General features: G+C 43.3%; 1 protein-coding gene and 1 long non-coding RNA gene across 9 annotated transcripts in view; one reads left to right on the top strand and one right to left on the bottom strand.

Moving 5' to 3' along the window:
• The window catches only part of LOC136286353 (uncharacterized), a 33,755-nt gene extending 26,703 nt beyond the window's left edge, over window positions 1-7,052 (bottom strand). The window contains exon 1 of the long non-coding RNA XR_010719865.1: window positions 6,931-7,052. This is a non-coding gene — a long non-coding RNA (uncharacterized lncRNA). The remainder of the gene's footprint in view (window positions 1-6,930) is intronic.
• A 78-nt stretch (window positions 7,053-7,130) lies between these two features.
• GRHL2 (grainyhead like transcription factor 2) overlaps window positions 7,131-20,210 on the top strand; it is a 65,523-nt gene continuing 52,443 nt past the window's right edge. For all 8 annotated transcript variants that reach the window (XM_066177819.1, XM_066177794.1, XM_066177811.1 and 5 more), the window contains exons 1-2: window positions 7,131-7,213; window positions 19,850-20,039. In XM_066177819.1, coding sequence (XP_066033916.1) covers window positions 7,194-7,213; window positions 19,850-20,039 — 210 coding nt within the window. In that variant the 5' untranslated portion in view covers window positions 7,131-7,193. The remainder of the gene's footprint in view (window positions 7,214-19,849; window positions 20,040-20,210) is intronic.

Raw genomic sequence — 20,210 nt, 5'->3', positions numbered from 1 at the left:
AAGAGTGCACACAGGTAACAGAGTTACTGCAAAGAATAAATGAGGTGTAAAACAACTTGGAACCAACCCATCAAAGTGAGGCACTGAGAGCCTGATTTCTGGGTCTGGCTATTCCACAACACATGGGCAGAACAAGACAGAATAATTATCACATCTCCCTGGGTGTCAGGGAAGCCCTTCCAGCAGCAGAAGAATAGCAAAATCTACTTTTGCAGCACTCTGAGTAGAGATAAAGCAGGCTTGTAGGTGCATGCAGGGCATGTGCATTGTATAAACATGGCATCGCTGAGATGGCAAACCTGATAGAATAGGCTGACGAAGCAGCTGCAGGGGAGCTAAAACTGGGGTCTTCCCCAAGCCATGGACTAAATGATCTTGAAGCTCCTGAGCACTGAAGAACCAAACATAGGCAGTAAGAAAGGCGAAGGGTTATGGCAACAAGCTGGGATTCTGCATTGCCCAAAAAATGCTGGATGGAGTTATATTATACACTGCCTTTATGTTTATGAATGAAACCAGCTGGTTTTTTCGTGGTTTTTTTTTTTCCCCCTGAAATACTCTTGAATTTCAAAAGAGAATACCAAAAAGTTGTAGAAAGTGACACTGCTATAAATGTCTGTAAAAGTACTAAAGGCAGAGCTGACAAAGCTTAAACAGAAACAGAGACACAGGGTCTGGTGACCTTTCCACAGAACAAGACACTGCAGAGGTGCCCTGGCTCCAACACTGGTTCCTTTTGTGCCACCAGACAATCCTCTTTATCCTCTGCCCTTCAAATAAAATAACATTTGCTTGCTTCTGAGGGCATCCACAAGGATAAATGAGCAATAGCCCAGTGGCTGTCAACCCTACCTCTCATTCAGTGAATTCTGAAAGCAGCTTTTTCTATTTGCTGTGATTTTTTAAGTACCTTTCCCTCTGATTATAGTATTGACCTATTTTAAGGGAAAACTACACTGATTTTAAGCAAACAGGTTGGTAAGTCCATGGCTCTGTTTCCCCACTCCTACTGCTAAAATATTTCTGTGGATTCTCTGGGCTGCATTTACTCTAGTTCTTGAGTGTGGGAAAAGTAAACAAGCAATTGTTTATATGCCATCCTTCACCTTCTGCATTCTGGAACACGTATGCCTATTTTAAGACAGACTGTTGGAGCAAAAAGACACATTTGTTATGGCTTTTGGAATGCTTATTGTTGCAGGGTAATATTTTAGACCTGTGGAGCCTCTCTATTTTTTTTTTTAAACTCTCAACATACTTATAACCAATGCAAAGACATTTGAAGCTCTTGGTTTTGCCCCATGTTGATCACATCTCTATTTCAGGTTCCTTTATAATGGTGCTCTGTCGGTCACAATGGTTCAAGGACTGACTGATGTGAGCTGGGAGCAGCATCCTTGGTGACAAACACAGACTTGGCCATTCATGCTCGGCACTCAGAGCCTTCAGTCTGGGCCTCCATGGAACTTGGAGAACACCAGCCCATCTCCCCCAGACACCCACTGCAGTACCAAGAACAACTGTGGGATTATTTTGTACAACTGAGGGAATTCTGTGTTTTTGAGAGGAAAAGAAGGGGAGAAGATGAAGAGGAGGGGAGAAGAGGAAAGAAAAAAAAAAGAGAAAAGGAATAAAAATATGAAAAATAAAGAGAAAAAGAGCAAAATAAGAGGAAAAAAAGAAGAGAAAAAGAAAAAAAGGATAAAGGAAAAAAGAGAAAAAGAAGAAAGAGGAAAAAGAAGAAAGAAAAAAAGCAAAAGGAGAAAATTAAAACTTTGATAAAAAGGAGGAGAAAAAAAGCAAAAGGAGAAAAAAGTAAAAATTTTGATAAACAGTTGGGTTTAAAGTACCACTGCCAGTTAAAATATGATCAGATCTAGTAATTAAAGAAAAATTATATATATATATATATATATAGGTATTAGGACAATCTTCTTACATTCCCTAGGAGCTGTTTACAACCTAAACAAACCAACAGCACTTTACCTTCATCTCAAAACAGTTTGAATTATGATTACTCAAAATGTATCTATGAATTTGCAATTTTGTTCTATGATGATGCAAAGACTTTGTCAATTAACACAAGAATTTTTCTCACTGGTCAGGTTATTTACATTCTCTAGCTCTGCCCCATAGACAGGACACAATTTTAATGTCTGCATAATTAATGTACTTCCAAAGTCTTGGACCCCATGTCACATGAAATTGTCTTTCAGAGATGTCTGCTTACTCTTTTTTGACACTAGTTTAACACTAACAGCAAAATTACCGTCATTAGGTGACCTAACTGTATTTTCCCAGTGTTTAAAAATGGTTGAATGAATCACCAAAAAACTCTACCAGGCAGATCAAAGCATCTGCAAAAAAGCCATCATTCTATATTAAATTCTGTTGAATTGGTTCCAAAACTATGAGTAATCTTCATGAAATAGATTGGTACTTTAATGTCTGCTAATCAAGCTTATACCTAATATTCCAGTCTATTGTCAGGCTTTGCCACCTTCTCACCTGTATCAATGTCTCATTGTCAATCCTGAAAGGAGTGACATACTGGGAGGCATTTTCATCACTAAAAATTGCTTGTGTTTTAAGCTGAAACATTATATGTGCCACACTGCCTCAGTGCAATGTTACAGATATATAGGAGAGTCATGTTATAACTTTGTCATGTTTCAGAACCATGAAGTCTACATTCAAAATGAGCAAAACAAAAATAAATAAAGTTTCTCTTTTTTTTTTTTTTCCCCTCACATATTTCCATATTGCTTTGATGAATCTAAAAGAAATGCAAATCAGCATTTCATAAAGAAAGTGCCACGTTCAGCTTCACACCTTACTCTGAGGCCAGGAAATGCCAGATATTCCATGATCCTCCACATGGCTGAGCTGCTGGTGTCACACATGATGTGGAGGTACTTGAGAGCTTGTGGTTGTTAAAAGGCTCCCAACAGACATATTTGGGGAGCACAAATTGCAGTTTCCAGGCATCATTATGGAAATCCACTAGTACTTACCATTAATCAGCTAATCTCCTATTCCAACAGGAATTTTATAGTTAATTGTGAAGCACTAAAAGTCAACTGTTACCAGGATCATGGTTACTTAGAATCACTTTCTTGAAGCTAACAGTGCACAGCAATTCATTTTTAGAGCAGAAGAAAGACCTGTTTTGGGGTATAGGAAGGTTGCACTGCAATCTTTTAAGCTTATTTTGATGTACACGATGGCTTCATTGAAGTCAGTTGAGGATCAAGGTCTGCACAAATTCCAATATAGTTTCGTACAGAAGACTACAAAGGAAGGGCTGTAGGGAAGATTAACAGTAAATGTTGCATATCACAAAACTAGTAAGTAGGTGGTTGTCTTTGAAGTTACTGTGAGAGAATACATTTTATATCAACAGCCATCAGTGACAGAAAGACACAAATAAAAATATGTGGTAATCATTGCCTACTGAAAACAGTTGTTTTCAAACATCTGCTCTCTCACTGAACTGCTTTACAACACTGTTTTGACATAAATATCTCACCAACATCTTTTATCTCATAGACTTCTTTTAATAGTTTTCTGAAGTGTATTTTAAGTACTTGGTGCAATTAGTAAGCCTAGTTAAGCTTTGTTTGTACGCTTGATTTCCTTTACCCAGTGCTGGCAAGTCCAAACGACATTCACTGCTATGGAGTGAATAGCATAAACATGAGGTAAAGCTTTACACAGTTGAATTCTACTCTGAATCCTTACAATGCCACAAAAAACTATCAGCTACTGTGCAAAGAAAGAAGCAAGTACAGTATGAAAAAGAGTAGGCTACCATTTAAAATATTTCCTGTACACTCCAAAGACAGGTCCTAGATTTTTAATAATGTATGGCATGACTATTCTATTTTTGCTCTACACAGCCTTGATTCTACAGGAAGCAAGACTGGTCTGCCCAGAAATAACATTATCTGATGTTTCAATGACTAACAGATTAGTTTATAATAATCTTGTAGATCATGAAGAATGAGCATCAGGCTGGATTAGGTAGGACTTGTTTGACCTGTTCAGCTAAAGGTGGACTCTGAAAATTTGATTCCAGCCTGCAGTGTGAAGCAAAAAGCTCATCCAGAAAACTATGAGCCCTATGCCTACCTTCCTAGTTAAAATAATTTTCAGGATATATTTTTCTATATAAGCAACTCCTAACTAAATAATAGTTGTCATCTCCAACTACCTCAAATCAAGAATTCATTACTGCATTTTCCACTTATATTCCTAACTCTGACCTTGGAACTACTCCTAAGACAGTAAGCAGTAATTCAGTCTCCTGACTACCTCATTCTAAGAGGATCTCTCCTGAGAACAGGCTGCTAAAGGCAGTTTTGTATTTGACCCAGTACTAGAACAACAAACTCCATTACAGTTTGAGTTGCAGTTTGGGTTTGGTCCAGGACTACAGATGGCATCAAATGCAGTTTTCTTTCTTGTAAAATCACATATCAGCAGCATTTCTACCTTGGGGAAGGTGGCATTTTCAAATGTGCTCATCACTGATCTTCCTCTCCTTCCTCCTATGCATTTCATATGGGAAAAAATGGGGGGGGGGGGGGGGGGGGATGAACACACAGCATCATCCAAATGTAAAACTGAAAAATTAAAAAAGAGAAAGAGGATCTCTGAACTGGTGTTAATCCTATTGATGGTGCTCAAACAGGTAATCTTTTCAGGTCTCCAAGTTTCTTTCAACATAACAACTATTTGGAAAGAAACCTTATAATTTCTGTAGTAAGCAGAAACTCTGGAGAGCTTCAGTAACTTAAATTGTTACAGCATTCTACCACTATTTCTTGAAAACAATATATAGTAATGTATTTGAGAGGTCCAACTTCTTTTAAGATTATATAGAATTCTGTATTCAAAATGACTGCATCATTTGCTATGAATAAATTACTCTGTTTCTCTTGTGTTTTAGGAAGCCTTATAGCTTCCTCAAAATGTACTATACAAAACAATTCATACAAGCATAGCCATGAATAATGGCCACACTGGCAACTTTTGACTGGATTCGCAGATTGTGTAATGTTTCTTTCCTGAGACTGGTGAATGGACAAAGAGAATGGCTAACTAATATATTGTGTTCAATCAAAGGGTCATTGATCTAAGTATTTCTTCTAATTCTGTATCGTTAAAGTGACAAATTTTAATATGACTATATTTAAGCTGACTTAAAACTGATTTATACTGATTTTTTAAAAATTTGATTAGTTACTATGAACACAGATAAGGAATGAGACCCAGTAATAGATATTTGTGCCTGAGTGTGATCCCATAATACCACAGACTTAGCAGAGTCAAGTTTGAAATCAAACTGCAGTAGTAGGTAAATGAAGATGAGGCCCCAGACCAAAACACGTTTTATACATATTCATATATGTATGTGTATCTGTGTGCATACATATATATTTGGTTATACAAATACATATTTCCATTAATATCCCTCCTACTACCTTCCCCTGTCAAGGGAAATTCCCCTGTTCAGAAGTTGGACTTGATGATCCTTGAGAATCCCTTGCAACTCAGGGTATTCTATGATTTTATGAAATCAAATGTAGAAAATGAAAAATTCCCTTTGCCTAAAAGATTATAAATTTGATGGGTTTGAAACACTTTAGGTAATTGTCTTGCAAAGATGACTAAGTAACATAATGGTCTACCCCACATAATGGTGCATTCTTTACACATTCAGCGCAATTTGTATGGCAAAAAAAAAAAAAAAAATCAGCAATCAAGTTGAATTCCTAGTATAGAAAGCTGTTTCCAGGAGGGCAGGTGGTAGCAGGAAGGATTAATGCAGTCCTGGCCTGTCTCTAATGGAGGAATGGGGACTGAGAATGGGTGATAGCAGATGGGAGCCTCGTTGCTACCCTTCCACTACCCGTTCTCAAACTGACCCAAAGAGGTCCCCTCCCCCACCTTCTCCATCAGGGTCTGAGCTGCTGCCCCGCAGCCCGATCTGGTTGTCCCTTGTAAACCAACTTTGGTCCTCTAGCAAAGTACACAGTAGGTTGTACTGGGTTCAAGGGTGACTGATGGATCGGCAGTCCTCTCCATTCACTTCATCCCTGCATGACAGAACCTCAATAAACGCTCTATTCCAGCTTTTCCATGCTCTTCCAGCTTTCTCCTGCTGACAAAACAGACCCCTTAACACCCATCATCAGCATCCCCCAGTTCAGGTATCAGCTCTCAGATCTACACAGTGGGTGTAGGTCTGGCACCACCTCATCCTGTTGCCGTGAGATGCCTTCTGCAGAAAGACATTCACCAGCGTCAAACTCAGCTGGTTCCAACTGTAGCAAGGTCAAAATAAAAAAAAAATAAATAAATAAAAAGGAAGAAGGAGGAAAAAAAAGTCAAAAAGTCCCCAAACCCAAGAAAAAAACCAATCTTCCAAACTGTCCTGCGAAGGGCGACACCTCCCTGGGCGTTATTCGACGGCAGCCACAGGCCAGCGAAGCCGGGGATTTCGGGCACGGAGCAGCCCGACGGATGAGGCAGGCGGACGGCGGCCAGGGGCCGCCTCAGCCTCACGGGGCACCCAGGGCTCTGCGCCGCTCCTCGCCTCCTCAGCGCGGCCGGCCGGGCCCCTCCGTCCGCGGCTGGGCAGGGAGGCGTTGTTGGACGGTGGAACTGCCCGCCGCCCGAGCGCCGGCTCCCCTTGTCCTTTTTTTCTTTCCTTTCCTTTTCCTTCCCTTCCCGCCGGCGGCGGCCCCGCGGTGCCTCCCGGCGCGGCGCGTTCGTTACCTGGCGCTCGGCGGCGGCTCCTTCCTCACCTGTGCGCGCCTCTGCCAATGGCAGCGCACCTGGCGGCCGCGCCGCCCAATCAGCGCGCGGCTCGTCCCTCTCCCCGCTCCTTTAGTGAAAGAATCCAACGCTGCTCGGGAAAGTTACCTGTGCGCGCCCGGCCCGGCCGCTCTCCCGTGCCGAGCCCCGCCGCTCCCCACATGCCAGGGGGAGGGGGCTCTACCTGTCCTGCCTCGGCGGCTGGCTGTGGAGCCGGGAGAGGGGGGGAAGGAAAGCAGAATTACCAGTAGCTCTGGTTCTGCCGTCCCGGGCGTTCACACGCACACCTTCACCTGCACAGACCTGAAAGTCCAGTTCCGCCAGGCAGACGGAGGCACCGGGAAAAGGGGAGAGAGTTCATTGGATCAAACATGTCACAAGAGACGGACAAGTAAGTGATCGCAGGCACGCCGCTGCGCCCGCTGCGCGGGGCGGCCCGCCGGGCTGGCCGTGTTCCCCTTCGCCGGTGGCGGCCGCGGACCCGCCGGGACGGCGCTTTTCCCTCTTCTCCCTCCTACAGCGACGCCGGAGCGGGCGCACAGACACTCCGCAGCGCCCGAGGACGAGGCTGCGGCTCGCGGCCCCGCACCTCGCTCTCCGCCCGGCCGTGGGGCTGCGCAATTATTTGTTTAACTCCCAATTTAGTTTAAATATTTTTTTGTTCATTTGTTTGTGTTGTTTCGTGTTTTTTTTCCCCCCCTCACCTCGAGGGTCGCTTTTCGTGGCGGAGAACTCCTCGCCCTGGAAGAGCGGAGCGGCCTCCGCCCGCCGAAGGCCTCGGACGTAAAGTGCTTCTTGGCTTTTGTGTTGGCGCAACAAAGGGCTTTTATCCCCAAAGGGCCGGGCACGGCCATCTTCCTCCCCTCGGCCGGGGGGCAGGGGGCCCGGGCGGCGGGAGGAAGGCCCTGCCTCGGCCCAGGTGCTCCTCGGCCGCTCCATGCGGCGCCTTCTGCCTCGCCGTCCTGACCTTGTTTTTCCGGAGGGACGCCCGGGCGGGCCCGCGGCCGCCTGGAGACCAGCCGGGTTAAAAAGTAACTTTCCCAGTAGCGGGGCCGAAGGAGAAGGATGAAGTGAAGAGGGAAGGCTCCCGCTCCTGCGGGCCCCGGGCCCGCCGCAGCCCCTGTCCCGCCCGGGCCTGGCGGTAGCGAGGCCGGGACAGAGCGGCGGGGCAGGGGTACTCCCGTTGTCTCCCGGGGCCGCCGGCCGTGGTGCTGGGTGCCCCCCGGGACGCGCAGCACCGCGGCGGGGCCGGCCGTGGGCTCGGTGTCCCCGGGTCGGGGAGTGCCGTCGGTGGGCGCGGAGGCCGCGGCGTCCGCCGCTCCTGCCGGCCCGGCACCGCCGGAGCCGAGCGGCCCAGGCCGGCGGTGGGTTATTCAGCCCCGGTAAATAACTCGCACGGGCGATGCCGCGCTCCCGCCATGGCGGCGGGTGGCTCGGCGTGGCGCCCAGAGCCGCCGTGAGGCAGCCAGGCGGGAAGGCCATTTTCCCTGCTCGGGTGATTAGTGTTTCTGCAGGAGGCGGCTGGCGAGAGTTACGGGGTAAGGAAGATGGAGGGCGGGAGGTGGCTGTTTTGTTTCGCTGCTGCCCCGGTGCAGGTAGGAGTGCCCCAAACACGGGTGTGATCTCGGCTACGTTTGGTGTAGCTCAGGTGCTAGCCCTGGTTGGGCTCCCCGGAGCCTTTGTGCCAAAGGAGGTGGAGAGGAGGAGTCTGATGTTGGAGAGAGGCTTGGTGACAACCTGCCTGTCAAAGAGTGAAAGAAGGAGATTACCCGACAAAAGACAACAGCAAGGTTGGGTCCCCCGATAGGGAAGAGACAGGACGGTTCAGAGGGGAAAGATTAAACAAAAGTATTAGGCCTGGCCTTTTCAAACATTAGCTGACGGTGGGATCGTAGGAAGGTAGCTACTGACGTGAAATTAAACTGATTTGGGTGGGAGTTGAGAGTGGCATTTCGTTTGAGCTGGGATGGGAACTAATGCCTTAGGTGGCCAGATTAGAGCGGTAAATGATTAAAGTGCAAGGAAGGGAATAAGGACAGAGCCCTGAGGGGGACGGGTGAATGAAGGAGCAGCTGAAAGAGCAGTCGTTTAGTTGAGAGGGGAGCCAAATTAACTGTGGAAGAGCTGATAAGCAGTGATAGAGGGCATCCCAAAGCAATGGGCAGCTCCAGAAGGGCGTGAAGGTGAAAGGGGCCTAAAAGTTACTTCCTGGCTAAGCCTAGTTGTTAGTAGTTTCAGCAGCCAGAAACTAGGCTGCGGCAGATCAAGGGCAGTTAATGGGAGTGGGAGGGGAATATGGAAAGGTGGGGGGGTCAGAAGAGCAACTTCGCGCCACAGTCGGCTTTGAATCAGAAAAACAGTGGAGAGGAAACCTAACTCGTGTAAGAAACTAGGGCAAAAGTGGTTTCCCTCTGGGTCTGGGATGCTGCTGAGATATTGGACTACCCTTCCTTTCCAGCAGCAACAATTTGGCAAACGTCTACAGTACTGAGACTGGCGATTAATGCTCTTCCATCCCGTGCTCTGTGTAGTACTGCTGCTGTTATCATTGTGAGGAACTTAAAAGCAGTGCAGAGCATGCAACCTCAAGTAACAGCACTTGCTCTGTTGCAGGTATGCCTGTGATCTGTTTCTGGTTAAGCTGTTTAGAAAATTCATAGGTGATAAGTAAGAGTTTGAAAAGGAAATGAAGAGTAAAGAAATCCCCTGTGCTCTCTATAGGCAAGTGTAATATGAGAAGACAAATACATTTGTTTCCAGAAGGGATGACCAGATGGAATGAGATAATAGACTGGTGTGAGGAGTTTGTATGGGAAGGTTTTTGGTGGGTTTTTTTTTCCTAATTATATCCAATTAGAACCTAATCCAGAGAGTACATTATTCTCCTCCACATGGCCTTTCTTTTAGTTAAAACTAGATCTTCCCTACAGGCTAGGCTGGAGAGTGGAGCTCATTATTTTGAAGTCAGTTAATTTGTCAGAGTCATTGGGCATGTTTTTATGGGCCTTGTCCTACTCTAGTGCTGGTGTAGAGGGCTAGTCAGGGGAGGGAATATAGAAAGTGTGGGACAATACAGTTTGTGGGACTTGCTGGCATTTATGGAGAGGTGATAGACCCTTCTGCACTACTACACAGAGCTGCCTGCAGTGTCTCTTTTTTAGAGAGAGAGCAGTAGGGACAGGTTCGGTATTGCTTTAAGGGTGGAAGGTGGACAATAAGGTGAAAATGCTAAAGAACCAGTGTTAGATTCTAATGCTAACTGAGGAGCTTGGAAGGAGGGATTATCCTTAAGATATGTGTACTATCTCCTTGTCTTTCCCTTTAGTTTTTCTGCCTAAGCTGGGTCTTGTCTGCTTGTTTCCACAAACTCTGGGGTCAGGAGAGATAAGGCATGATTGCACATGCATTTTTTCAGAGGTAATGCCGATTTAAGCAGGCTATGGGCACTTGTTCCTCCCTCTGTTCCACCCTCTCAGCTGTGTCAGTAGAGCTATTGTGCAGCTAGAGAACTGGCTCAGAGTTGAGGTTATTTTTGACATCCATTTTTTGTCAGTCTGGGTTCATATGCAGCAGGAGTGCAAGCAAATCGCAGGTGTTAAGAAAATAACTGTTCAAATCGAAATCTCTGCAGAAGGAAATGCGTGTTCCTCCCACTCTGTTTTCTAGGTCTGTGCTATTGCTTCCTTTGTTATCCAATTTCCAGATCCTTTGAGGGGAACCTGGGGACTGATGAAGGCTGAGGGACATAGGGTAGAAAGGAGGGAGCATCCCTTTTGCAGGGTGAAAAGATGATTCTTTTGCATTTGTAGGCTAAAGTTGTTCTTTTGTAGTATACAAAAAAGTATTCACTGCAAAACTCCAGAGTCATTGGCTCTAGTGCATTAGTGGAGCAAATCAGTGAGCTCACTGCTTGTGAGACTTAACTGGGTTTTACAAATTGACAGCACTTCTGCGAACGAGGAGCAGCAATTGTACAACCATTTGGGGCCTGTCTTGTAAATGCCACAGTTGCGTCCCTGCTGCTCCTGGAGTTGCGTGAAGGCTCAGGTGGGCTGGGACAGCAGTTGCAAGGAATGGCAGGCTGGTTGCAGGCCCCAGCACGCTGGCCTGCCGGGGCTCTCTCTCTGTCTGGGGACTACCGGGGCTCTCTCTCTCTCTCTCTCTCTGTGTCTCTGCGGGCTGCCGGGGCTCTCTCTCTGCTGGCTGGCCGCCTGCCTGCCTGCCCCCCGCCAGGCTCCCGGCAGCAGAGCTTACTCAGGACACCAGCTAGCCGGGGCTGGGGCATGCTCAGACTGCCCACATAAAGGAGGGCTTAGGGCAGCCTGGGTCTGCAGCAGAGCATGTGCTTGTAGGTAAATAACTGAGTGGAGAGCGAGCCCGTAGGTGGGAACGGGTTCAGACCTGTTCCCATGTGTCGGTGGAGGCGTGTTCACATCCAGCTTGCTGCTTGGTAGTATCTGTAGCAGAAGTTGATCTTGGGCTCTTCACAGGGTAATTTTGATTTGCTGTTTTCTCACCAGTGTGTAAATTTACTGCCTTCATAATATATAACTCAAGCATCTAGTGGTGTTACACAAAGGGGGTTGTCATTTACAATGTAGTTCTGTGTTTTGTTCTTAATTTTTTTTTTATTTGAGGGTCAAGCACATTTCCCATCAGCAGATATTAAGTACCAATTAGGTGACAAATCACTTAATATATTTTTCCCACAACCGATTGTCTGAATAGGGCATCCAATGAGATTAATTTTCCAAAGTGTTACTCATCTGGGAATAAATGAAGAAACAGAAATTAGATATGTTTAGTTCTTGTGCTTTTTGGATGCCAGACACGCAGTCGCAGATGTTCCCTAGAAAAACATTTCTGTGCAAGGAGTGTGGAAAATCAGTGTGCCCAACCTCACAGAACTTGCAGCCATAAGCTTAACTAAGAGGAGTAAGAGTATCAAATGTTTAGGTCTTGCTGTTTACGCTACTGTCTCTCTGGTGCTGGAGTCTAGGACCAGACTGAAGATCAAAGCCGAAGAGGAGGGAGGGGATTTTCCCAGGTCACTTTAACTTGATTGTAATGATCACATAACATCTTCCCTGTGGAAGGGTCAGCAGGGACATCATCGTCCTTGTTTTGGCTGGAACATCTGAAGGGGAAATGATATTACACCAGTTGACGTTTGGTGCCAGACATTTTTACAAATATTAATCCAATGCAGTGGTTCCCTTAAGGTTTTTTTGTTTGTTTGTTTGTTTGTTTTTTTAATTACAAAGCAGCCAATTGAGCTGTCCTTTTTTGTACATATACAAAATAGCACTTTCCAATGCTGATCTGGGAATTAATCCTGGGATGAATCTTGCTTAGCCTTTTGATCAGTGATTGGGACAGTACTAGCTAGTTAAAAAAAAAGTAATTATTTCAGACATCTTAGTATACAAGGATACTGTTCTGTTCTTCTACATTGCTGACATAAAAAGGACAGTTGGTTACAAAATATTTAACCAAGGAAACCATATTCAGTAGATCTGAACTGTGAAGTCAAGTATTGCAGTATATCTATAGCTTGAGAGTATCTCTCAAACATCAAAGATGACATATATAGATTTCTTTTATATGTATTTTTAGCTATATATTTTTATATATGGATTTGTTAATTTGCCTAATTTGGGGAGGCAGTGGTATATTCCATAATAATATATGTAAGTAGTTCTGTAAAGTACATTTTTGGATTTGTATGCTTTTAAAAATGTGGGAAATCTTGACTCCCAGATTTGCTTGTTGAATTCATGTTTTCCTTCTGGCTGCGTAGAAGATTTAATATCCTGAAAAAACAGCAGTCAGTGCTATCAGTTCAGTAACTATTCCATTTCCATTAACTCTGTGGAAGCAGTGAATGAACAAGGACCACAAGACCAAGGGTCAGGTTAAATTGCAGGAGGTCTGGGAAGCCTTGTCATGACCTGTTTTTAATTTTACAGCCTGCTTCTAGCTGCTTCAAGTCAGCTAAAACAACCTTGGGTGCTATGCACACTTGAAGTACTCCTCTTAGGAGAACAACGTGGCCTGCCATGAAGCTGCTAAATAATTGCTAATTCTGATCAACTCTGTTAACTCCTGCAAAAATGCTGTGAGCTTCAGGTTTTCCTCATTTTTTAAGATGTCAGTGATTTTTTTTTTTTTTGCACATGTGCTGAAACCTATCCTTTTTCTGACACTCTTTATCTTGATTAAAAAAATAAAGGCAACAAGCTTAGCACACGAGTAACAAAAGATTGTCTGGTAGAAATAATATTTTATTGCAAGTGAAACTAAAAAAAAGCCTTTGAAATCATAGGTATAAAAAGTCTGTCCCAGGGTCTGTGATTGCCTCAGTAGGCATTGAACTACTCCTCAGTAGGCATTTATTGTATGTATTTAATTCTTGTCAGATTTATTTTTCATACTTCCGCTTTGACATAGTTAATAATAATTTTCTATCAATGTTTATGAATCACCTATTTGTTTTAATCTCTTGATCACTACTGCATGCTCAGGTTATTTTGGTTCAGAGTGAAAACAAATAAAACTATTACTAGGCATCTAATTCTTCAACTAGTCTGTTTTGCTGTTCATTGTTACTCTTCTTAATATATTATTTTACTTCCTTTCAGAGTGTTTAGTAACGGTAAAATAATTTATTTTAATAATTTCACATGTGTAGTCTTGTTCAGATTTGTCTTGCGTTCAAAAAGTATAATTGTCCCAAAATTGCAAGAGTCCCAAACTTTCATTCATTAGAAGGCAAAATGACTCAGCCTCTTTAATGGGAGTTTTTTCCTTGGTATGGACTTGTGGGCCAGAGGGCATCTTATTTTTTTGTTTCCTGGTGGTCTAAATGCTTTGACTTTTTTTTTTTTTTTCCTTCACTCTCAATTTGTATATTTATATAGTCACTGGATTGGATTAATTTGTTTTTGGAGACCTGTTGTGCTTCTGGGAATGGTGTTATTGTCAACTATGAAAGATGAAATGCTGAGACACATGGGCCATAATTTTCCTGTTCATTAAATGTTTGTGCTCCTTTGTAGTTTTAACAGAACCCTATTATCTAATTGAAACAACAGTATTGCAGACTATTTAATTATACCTTTGGCAATAAATCCCGACTTTTTTTTTTTTAATTAAATAAATCAAAACTTGCAATGAGCCACACAAGTTGTGGAGTTTCTTCTTTTGGTGGTATTTTGTTTGTTTTTTTTGTTTTGTTTTTAACTTGACATCAAGTAGGGAAAGTAGTATTCTGAAGGTAGTAAACTTGGGCCAAAACTAACATTAGAATCTTTGAAACAAATGGTTTCAAGCACTAGGACTAGTTTTGATTTATACTTCTCTGTGTAATGAGCACAGGCAGAAATTTATGATCTGGAATCTGAGGTTTAACTTATGCAGCTTCTCTTGGATCTGTCCTGCATTTTAAATGGTCCTAGTACTTCATTCTGAGTCTGTGAATTAATATGTATATGCATTAGTTTTGAAGCAAATTGCATGAACATCTGTTCTAGATCTGTTTTATAATTGTCTTACACAAATCTTAGTTCAGCTAAAGTGTAAAATAAACTTACAGAGGGTTTGAGAGCTACTGAAATGTTTGTAAATGATCATGTGCTGCCCTCCTTAGTTGTGTCAAAACCGAAGTGGAAACTTCTCTCTTTTCTGGTTCTTGGATGTGTCTGGAGCATGCTCCTGTGCCTTTTGTCACACCATACAAAACATGAGTGTTCTACAAGTTCACCGTTTCTTTGACTTTGCACTGGAGGGAAGACCAGAATGCACCATGGCGTGTGTTGCATGTCTGTGTGTAACAGAAGTCGTCCCTTTGACTAGAATCTTGTTTTAGAATTTGTGTTTCTCCCATCATTTGCAGATTGGAGACTGTTGCCCTGGTCACCTTCTTATCATGCAGCTCACAAGGAGCTTATGATAAATATCCTATGGCCTTGATGTGTAGGGCTGGGAATGAGGGTGATGTGACACTGTCTTGCCTTTTCCAGTTATTTGACTAGAGCTAAAATTTCTGATGCTTTATAACAGCTGTATGGACCCAAAGCCTTGTATCCCTTCTCTTGATGGAACACTTTGCAGGTGATGTGTGTAGAAGTGCCTGGTGCTCTTATCTCACCTGTGTAAGAATGGGCAGGCTCAGGCCTGGTCTGAAACCAGGGAATTGGTTCCTGTTCTCCTGCCTCACGCACATCACTTTTGTGTTCCCGTCTGGCAGTGAGCTTCTGCAGGGAGGGGAAACTCCTCCTGCATTGTCGGAGGTGTGGAAGTCTGGAGCTGCAGGTATATTCATGGAGCAGCTTGATTTTAATTTTGCATTTGTTTTCCGTGGTGGGTTTTGTTTGTTTGTTTGTTTGTTTTTGTTTTTTTAAGTCAAAAACCCACAACCACCCCACAGTTAAAAACTGGAAATGCCTGGGCCGAGTGCCCACCTTGGCAGTTTAAACAATCTGCTTCAGATTTCAGGATTGAATTTCCTGGGCAAGGCAAAAGATGTGGGGCAGGTAGGAAGAGGCTTTCTTGCCCACTGGTGCCAGCTGGATCAGGATGTAATGCTGAGCATGTGATGGAGCAGGATGCAGATGTACTTGCTGCAGCATGGCTGCATCAGTCTGATTTATGTTCAGTGGCAGATATAGCTGAGAAGTTGAGGGCTGCTTGAGCTTTGCAAATTCAAGAGAAGGCTCTTGAGCATCTTGTTTTTGGGAGACTGGCAGGCAAGACATTTTGTTTCTGAATAAAAGGGAAGCTCTGATCACCGAGCCTTTTACCACTGTTTATGAGTGTGTTAATGGGCAATTCTGATTCCTTGTAAGCTGATTTGCAAAATGCATCAGGTTGGGTGAGAATTTGCCTGTAGTAGGATTTTATAGCCCCAAGGGCTGGCTGTTGTATGTTCATTATCTTTAATCCTACGAAGAGCTTGAAAGGCTGGCCCTTTCCATTTAGCTGATTTATTGATGTTAAGTACAATGTACCTCTCCAATTTACATTGTTGTACTGCAGTAACTGAAATGAAACAAAGTTGTGAATATCTTTATGTTAATCCACTACACTTGTATAGGTTTTATAGAATTCATAATCTTAACTCTAAAAAAGTTCAAAGAAATCACTATAACTGCTGTTAATCTGGAAAATTTATGTATGTTTTATGAAAACACACAAATCACTTTGGATTGCATGAACAGGAAAATATCTACTAAGCAGTGAGAAGAAAAAAAAGATTTTGCAAAATAAAGGCCATCTGAAGATTAGTCTTGACATAAATGCTCCTGTGTCAGAGCAGTCTAGCTCCTAGCCTAGACCATTGCCCAGAAAATACCTTTCATTCTCGCACACTTATTACTGTTTGACATAAAACAATGGAAACATTTTGCATTCACGAGGAGCTCAAGTGGTAGCTTGAAAGGAAACATTTACTTTTTAGACACAAAGTATCGTGAATTCTTCAGTTCTTTCTCCGTGATAAAATGTGGGTGTGCTTTCAGCTTGTACAAGTGCATCCCTCACAGTGGTGTTCTGGTTAGCACACATCCTTGACTCCCAGACAGAGGGGTGGTGGGCTGGCCCCTGTGACGGGTGGGGGTTGCTCTTGTTCTCTGCTCTTTAGCAGGTTTTTAGGTATGACTGAGGCTACTGCGGTCAGGTTGAGTGGGAGTCTTGCAATCTTGGCCTATCTTTCGTCCTTAAGTATGTGGTTCTTGGTGGGTGCTTTGCAAATACATCAGTGGTCACTGATGCATTTGCAGCTTTTGATAAGATTCATAGCTCTATGGTTCTGCTAATTGCAGGCTCCAAATTAGGCTTTTCTTTCAGCTGGGATGGTCAGAGCAGCTCTACAGTGGGATTGCTGTTACTTGTAGGTGTCGCCCTTTGTCTTCCACATGGTCCAGGTACCACCAGCGTCACTCTTCTCCCCAGCAGCTGCCCGCTGTCATCACAGCTAGAACAGCTGGGGCTGCCCTGGCATGAAGTATGATTGACAAGACCAGGGAGCTTTTCTGTGTAGAGCCTCACTTACGATGGTGGGTTTTCTTGGCATATAGTAAAATACAATATATTTCTCTCCTCTGGTTATGGACGACTTTGCTACCCCTCTGTCACATTTAGCTGAAATCATCCAGGAGGTTCAGTAGTTGTGCAAAAAGGAAAGGGAATGTGTGTGCATGCAGAAGTCTCATTTCTTCAGAGAAACACTCCTTCTCATCCAAACGGCCTTATTTAATAGAGAGGTTTTCTTTAGAGTGAGCCCAGTTGTTTTGGCTGACTGATTTGGCTATAATCTTTGAAATGATTGACTATGTTAAATCATGATAATTAGCTCTGACCATTAACCTCCCACAGAGCTGATTGCAGGGATAGGGGTGATGAGGAAGTTTTTTATTTTTCTTAGTGCTATTGTTTCACTCTGTTTGCAGAGTAAACACAATGAGTGTGTCGGTTGATCATGCTGCAGACCATCTCACAAGGCAGAGGAGACTGATGCGTTGTTTTCAAATGTGAAAACCTGAGTTTTAGTAAAAACATGCTCTGGAGAGATGTTGGGAAGGCTCTAGGTCTGTGCACCTGTGCCTTTCCAACCATCCCAACTGTTTACTTACTGAATTGCTGTTTCTAGAGCATTTATCCCCTTTGCTTTGGCTTCTCCCCAACACAATCAGATATGCACCTCTGAGAGACTGCGCTCTGGTCATTGCTTTAAGATCATCTTGGCTAAGTTAGAGCAACAGAGATTGACTCCTCCCCTCCAGCATTTCTACAGACAAGCACAGCCCAAGTCATAGAAGGTGTGTTTTTAAAGGGATCTTGCTGTCTGACTGCAGTGCTCATAAATCAGTTATGCTTGTCCTATGGCTGTGGATGCTCCAAGTAAAAAAAGGCGGTTATTGATTTTAAGGGAGGATTGCTACAGGAAGAAGGGTGAGTGGGATTTTGTGCATTGCAACGGGCAGCTGCCCATGCAGTGAAACAGCCTGGACTTAGCTGAAGGGGAGCTTTGTTGAGGAAAGGAGAATCCTTGCTTGGAATAATTGCCTCTGAGCCAGGGAGAATTGACTACTCCAGAGTGGAAACAGGCCCTCAGCTACCTCTGGCACAAACAGCAGGGCTGTTGCAAATCTGATTTGAGTTGCTAACAATAAGGTATTGAAAAGGCAAGCAGACGTAGCAGTTCTCTCTGTATTTCCTTAGGCTCCTAGTTTATGCTCAGCTTCACTTGCTAAAGCAAACCTGTAATAACAAATATATATATAAAAACAAGAGGGACAAAAATCTTCTGGAGAAGGCCAGGCAAAGGGGTCCTAAAGAAAAAAAAAAAACAAAACAGGAAAGTTTCCAAATATCCAGTTACTTTATATGAAAGGAAAATAGAACCAGTACTGTAGTTGGCTTTTTTTTTCTGATACGAAGCTATGAAATGCTCTCTTCCCCCAAAGAGTTCATAAAATTGTGTTCTGTGTACCAGATGGATTATTTTGTTTTTCATTAAATAAAGAAACTTGTAAACAGCGCTCTGTACCATAGAGATGGTAATCTCCACCATCCCCCTCCCCTTCCTTAAACACTGGAGCAGGCATTTTGCAGGTTGGACTTGCACCACAGCGGAGTTCTGGCGCTGTCCCAGCCTTCTGCCGGCCGCTGCAGCTTGGGGGCCAGGCAAGGCATGCTCCCGGCATCCAGGAGCATTTACCTTGTGGGTTCAGTTGTGCTTTTATCAAATCCTATTTCTGAAAACAAATAAAAGTCTTGTTTGCACAGTTAAAATGCCACTCTCCATGCAACAGCAGCAGTTGGTTGGGTTAGATCTGTGGAGCTGGCACTGGTGCAGGTAGGGCACAGCAGAAAAAGGAGGCTGACTAAACTGGTTTTTATGTGGAAGATGGCAAAAAGTGTTTTATGAAGTTCACCAGGAATAACTACTAGTTTTACCAGTTAATTTGGTATATTTTGTTATTCTGCCGTCTCTGCAGCTTTCACATTTGTAATGTGTAATCTGTTAAAAGTTTCGTTGTCATACTTGTAATTTGAGCCACAATTTTTGACAGTGCTCTTGTAACACCCATGAAGCAGCACACCCCTCACTCCACTATTTCCCATGCCTAATCTGTTTGCCTGCTCTCTTATGTAATAGGCCCTCAACTTTTTTTTATGCAGTTATTTTATCACTAAGTTTATTGAACAGCTTGCAAAAGCAAGTGCTATTATCTTCATTTATGGTTCCATTATACTGGAAATTTCAGCCATAGCTGTGGTGCAGCAGCTTCTCATGCAGTATACATGGGCACTGATCAGTACCACTTTCAGGCTGGAGGAAACTGCTTTGCTGCCACTGCCACTCACCAATGGTCTTGTGTGTGTTACCATGGGTTTATAACTAGATGCATTGAGTGATAAAGTGTGAATTGAGACCAGATATGTTTACTTCTGTTTCATCCACTGGACCTATTGCTCATGTCCCGTTACAGAAAACTTCTCTGAAAAAAACTGTCTGAAAAGTTGCAACTGAGAAGTTGCATTCTGAAAGCAGAGAATAGCTTAATTTTAAACTGTACCCTCTTAATAAATACTGAACTATATTCTGTTTAGGTGAACCCTAGATTAGTATTAGATGCTCTTTCTTGTTTTTCATTTGTCGTCTTATGTCAGTTGAATATTGGAGTTTTTTCCTTAATCAAGTGTAGCAAAAATACGGGGCAAAATGTTCTTATATTGTTGCTTCATTTTTTTCCACATAGTTCTAAAAGTATTTTTGTAGCTCTGTCTGTATATTAGTAAAAATACATTTGAAGTATTATCACAAGATCTGCACGCCTTATTTTTTTTTTTTAATACTGAAGATAGCTAATACTGGTAAATATTTATGTCACCAAGTGTAATACAGAGATGCTTGCTTGATGTAGTCATATAATTTTAATTGAGCTATTTGATGTTCTTTACCATGCCTTGTTAATAAAGTAATCCCTTCTGGATCACAATTTTATTCTTCCTGTCTATGCAGTAACAAGCGACTTGTGGCCTTAGTGCCAAATGACACTTCATTCAACACCAGACGAGCCTACACCAGTGAAGATGAAGCCTGGAAGTCGTATTTGGAGAATCCCCTAACAGCAGCTACCAAGGCTATGATGAGCATAAATGGTGATGAGGACAGTGCTGCTGCTCTTGGCCTATTGTATGACTATTATAAAGTAGGTAATTCTGTCATTATCCCTCCCTGCTGCACTAGCAGGGACCACTCTAAGAGGCATCAAAAGAGTCACTTTTCAAAGACAGAAGTCATTGCATCTTGTTTTCTCTCTAACGTTTCCATCATGCACCCATTCTGTTATAGGAAGCCTGTCTGAAACACTTTTGATGTA

Source organism: Chamaea fasciata, unplaced genomic scaffold (genome assembly GCF_029207755.1).
Source record: "Chamaea fasciata isolate MVZ Bird 193981 ecotype frontalis unplaced genomic scaffold, bChaFas1.0.hap1 SCAF_1, whole genome shotgun sequence".
NCBI lineage: Eukaryota > Metazoa > Chordata > Aves > Passeriformes > Sylviidae > Chamaea > Chamaea fasciata.
The sequence above is the reverse complement of the archived record's forward strand: the minus strand, read 5'-3'. Positions and strand labels throughout refer to the sequence as shown.